Source organism: Pygoscelis adeliae, unplaced genomic scaffold (assembly GCF_000699105.1).
Source record: "Pygoscelis adeliae isolate BGI_AS28 unplaced genomic scaffold, ASM69910v1 Scaffold54, whole genome shotgun sequence".
Classification (NCBI taxonomy): Eukaryota; Metazoa; Chordata; class Aves; order Sphenisciformes; family Spheniscidae; genus Pygoscelis; species Pygoscelis adeliae.
In genome coordinates, this window is record NW_008824982.1 from 4,700,838 (window position 1) to 4,705,561 (window position 4,724).

General features: G+C 38.6%; 1 protein-coding gene across 1 annotated transcript in view; it reads left to right on the plus strand.

The window, feature by feature from the left end:
• Positions 1-4,724, plus strand: part of MAN1A1 (mannosidase, alpha, class 1A, member 1) — a gene marked incomplete at its 5' end in the record, with an annotated part of 117,554 nt that overhangs the window by 80,045 nt on the left and 32,785 nt on the right. Inside the window, one exon of the mRNA XM_009325682.1 lies at positions 3,473-3,596. Within this exon, the coding sequence (XP_009323957.1) occupies positions 3,473-3,596 (124 nt within the window). The remainder of the gene's footprint in view (positions 1-3,472; positions 3,597-4,724) is intronic.

A 4,724-nucleotide genomic window follows, 5' to 3' on the forward strand; every position in this document is an offset into this window, starting at 1 on the left:
CTTCCCCCCCCTCCCCCCCGCCCAGCTACCGAAACCTTGCCGCGCAAACCAAATACACTGGGGTATGAGCTGTGCAGCTGAATCGGATGTGGTCGTAATCTTAAGGCTAAAACATGGAAAAGCGATCATATTATGCTTTCAAAATTGTCTGAGGACCACAGGCTTCCTTAGGGGGGGGAAGCAGTGGATGATGTTTTCTTTCACAAAAAAGCTAGTAATTTTACTTTATTTCTATTTCTAAGACATGTATGCTTGGGGGTTGAGACTCAAGGAGAAGCATGAAGTGCGTCCTGGGGGACTAGGAGGGGGAAGAAGGAGAAGAAAGCTGCAGGAAAGTTTGTGTTTTGAGAAGGTCCCTCTCCTTCGTGGGTGCCGGAGGGGTGGCTGGTGGTGTGGAGCGAGGCGAGTGAGTCAGGGGCTGCGGGTTGGGCTGGGCAATGCTCTGCTCGTGAGGGTTCCTGTTAAAACGGGATTAAGCCCAACTAATTCCTGTTGTATTATCTGGCCAGATCCCCTTGTCTCCTCAGCACTCCTGGAAGTACCAGGCACAACGTGTGTGCTCCAACTTCAGTCTCATGGCACTGGTGAATTTAAACGGACCCTTTGTAGTGCGCGTTCTCATTTCTCTGTCGTAGCGTTTTGCATTTTCACCCACCATCATAGTTGGAGTAGCTTTTTTGCAAAAAAGATCAGCATTTTTGCAAAAAAGATCCAAAGGGGCTATAGGGAGTTACTTTCACATTTAATCCTAAAACCTTTCGCAACAGCGGCTCTTGGACACTTCACATTGTTGCTGTCGGATCTCTTTTATTCTGGTCTTTCACCTTTTTTACTGGCTAAGTCTGCAGGAGGATACTGACTATTAGGTTGTGTTTTTGCATTTTGCATTAAATATTGAAATTCTGAAAGTCTTGCTCTGCCTCCAGCTTGTGGAGTTGTCGTGGCACCCTCCAGGATGGTTGTGGGATAATAAACAAACTGTCTGCAGAGACTGAAGCAGTTCTGCTCACTGATGGCAAGAATTCTGATTTGATAAGTGTTTTGACCCTTTGAAGTATTTGGCAGTTTCCCTGAGGATTTGCTGTTCCTTTCAGATGAAAATTAGCTGCTGCTTTATATATATATATTGGGGACATAATGTAATTTTTAAAAAATGTTGTAAATATTGTTATGCCTCTGAATTTCAGTAATTTAAAAAAAAAAACTTTAAATATTTATATTTCCTCTGTGGTTCCCTCTCCTTGTACGTTCTGTATGTTTTAGAAGAGATAATGATCTCATACTTTCTCATACTATGTACAGAAGGACCAGCAGTGGTCTACTGGAAAAATACTGAGTTGAGTTACCAGCAGCCCAGGTCAATCAGGCTCATATTTCCTGAGAATGAATGACAGCAGAATTACAAATACTGTATTTCAGATCTGTGGCACTCGGTGTTCAGTAACAAAGTTTATAAAATAAACAGGAAACATCATAAACCAGCGACGGTCCTGCTTTAATATGCTTTTCTGATCCAGATCCTCACTTCAAATTTCACTTAATTACATAACACTAGTTATAATAATATAGAAATAAGTTCTGAAGTTCTATTAATATTTTACAGAATTTTTTATGGGTTTTAAGTCGTATAAACAATATGATTTTAGACATGATGGTTTGAGATACATTAAAATAGCACCCTGTAAACTGAAATTATTTTAGTTCTGGTCTGGAACTTCAGACAAGTTTAAGTAGTGTGGCTTCTTCCTTCCTGAAGTGTATAGGAGGAGTTTGTTTCTGACTCTGATGTCAGTACATGACTGACACTTAGTACAGGTTGTAGTGAGTCTCAGCATAGGAAAACTGAAAAATTTGTGTACAAAGTAAATTACAAAAAGAAAGCAAGATAAAGGACTGCAGCTAATAGAAAGGGTGAGTGTCATACTCATTATGGTCTGGGAAAATCTATAGCATACCTATGGGGAGTATTTGACAGATGCTATGGTACTTCAGAAATGGGACAATATAAGTCCGCCTATCAGTTGGTAATATTCTGGGTTTATTTTTGGTGGCACTTGAGTGAGTTCCAGCAGTGCCTTCAGCTCAAGGCCAGGCAGCCAAAGGTGTTGCACCGTTTAAAGCCGTGACATTTAAGTAGGACACAAATGTGCTCTTCATTTGTAGCCTTTACTCTGCTTTTAAAGTTTAATGATTTGTTTTTATTTTGTGTGTGTGGCAGAAATCTCAAAATAATGTGTTAATATGAACAGTGGGGAAATTAATTTAATGGAATCTTAATTTCATTATATTGGTTAAACTTCAGTTATAGATACTTGACCTTTTGAAGAAGAAATTTTAATGCAACTGAGGACTTCCATCATGATGAACTAAGATGGGATTTCTTGGTTTTTTGCTTTGTTTTGTTTTTTCATAATATGACTCACATTTTAACTCAGGAACAATTCTCGATTCTCACAGTTGTGCAGGCGCTAACTGATGACTGTAGTGGCTGCTTATGTGTAAAAGTAAAATTCAATTTTTATTTATATATGTGTGTGTGTGTTTAATGCTGTTTACAGCTTGAAAATAAGGAAGACATTCCAGTACCTAATAAGTGTATTTATATCTAACATTCATGCTAATAATATGCTGGTCTAATATGTCATTATTCACCTAGATGCTCTGGAAAGTTGGCTAGCTTTTCTTTAATTTCCAGGGTTTTTCTGAATATTGCTGCTGGAAATTTCAAGGGAAAAAAATCCACCTTTTTGTAATGAAAGTTTGGCAGACTTTTCGTCCTGAATCTCAACCAGCATTAGTTTCTGGTGGGGATTTAGCAATAAATGGGCTTTGCGCTACTCTCAGCACAAAACCTGAGATTAATTTTACTGTGAAGTATCTTTAGGTCTTAATTAAAACTGAAGTTACTCATCCTGGTAAGACTGCCCGAACAGACAATGCCTACATATCCTACTCCATTAAATTCTCAGGTATTAAGAAGGATATACTCCATGCAGTAGTTCTAACTTAAAGCCTATGCTGTATATATGCAGTATTTTAAGTTAATAAGCAATTGCACTGTAGAAGGAAGTGCTAGAATTGGAGGGTGTTGTGTTAAATACAGGGAAAACAGGTGAAGTATGAGAATGTTTTCTCATACTCAGTGGGTTTTGTAATGTCTTTAAATGTGATATCATACAGTGAAACACTGGTACAGTGATAGGTGTAATGGAGCTATTCATGAGCTAAAAGACTGGCTTGTTGCAAGAAGCGATTTTACAAGCCTAAGCAGAACTGGACCGAAGTAATTCAAGGTCCTGTGGTGAAGTCATGGAAGGCTGCCGAAGCATGGTTTCTTACGCAGATATGAAGTACATTTGAAATGAATTATCTTCTCTTGATAACAGAATATCTACTACCTGTTATATTTTATTAGCATTGCCTTATAGGTGCTCATGGTTATTTTCTGTATTTCTCTCCCCCCCCATCTTAGTGGAATCGGTCGAAATTGGCCATGGGCCTCTGGCGGCAGCAGCATTTTGGCAGAATTTGGGACTTTGCATCTGGAGTTCGTACACTTGAGCCACCTGTCTGGAAACCCTGTCTTTGCTGAAAAGGTTAGACTACCAGTCAAAATCATGTTGTAAAAGATGACTCACATAAATCACGTGTTGGGAGACTAATATCTCTGGGGAAGGATTTGGATTTTCCTCAGTTGTAAACATTTGTCACAGGAGGTAGATATTTTCTAGATGTTTCCCTAATCACCTTGGTGTGGTTTTGTATAATAAAGTCAAATACCTGTTCCAAAATCATTGTGATGCATCTTCTTGCATATAGCACTTACCTGGCCCATAAAACATATCATTTCTGTTTACGTTCTAAATTAGTATCACATTAAACAATCAGTCGGTAGAGCTTTCTTCAGTTCTTCACCTGAATGTGGTGAAAACAAAAATTGACATTATATTGGGGATAATATGTGATGCCTATAGAAAGCAAAGCACTATGGCTACCTTGTCTGATTTCAGCAAGTTTAGTCTTCAAAATGCTGTGTAGTATCACCGCTGTCAGTGAGGTCAGAAAGCCCTTCCATTGCACCGACCTTTAAGAAATGTGCTCTGAACTTTCTTTGGGGGAAGAAAAAAAAACCAAAAACCCCATCCTTTGACAAAACAGTTGTTGTGCTTACTAATTCTTCCAAAATTTGATAATATTGTCTTCTGGATACTTTTTATTTACGTGAGCCATGGAAAGTAACTCCTCTTCTCCTTCCCTCAATTCCCACCTAAGCAATTTTGCTTTGCTTTTGGGTGTGCAAATAGTCAGCGAGTCCTGTTCTTTATAATACACTGTATCATTTATCTTCCTTCTTTTTTCCTAATTAAAACTTCCACTGGTTTTGGTTTTGTGTTCTTACTGCAACTGCCCCATGTTAGCTAAAACTGGTATTATCTATCTAATAATCTAATTAATAATGAGACTCCAAATGTTTAGCAGTAGGTTTAAAAGCAATGGTCAAATCTAAAATTAATACTAGTTGTACCAAACTTAAAGGACTGAATGACTTTACTGCAATACCATTGTCAGCACTGAAATAAATTTTGTGAAGCAAACTCCTAGCAATTTTAATGTCTTTAGGGGTGAATTTAAAGACAGAGTTTCTCTTAAACAAATCTGAACTGGGAGGAAGGGGGTGGGTGGGTGGGAGGGTGGCAGCACCCAGGACCAGCCAGAAACAAACT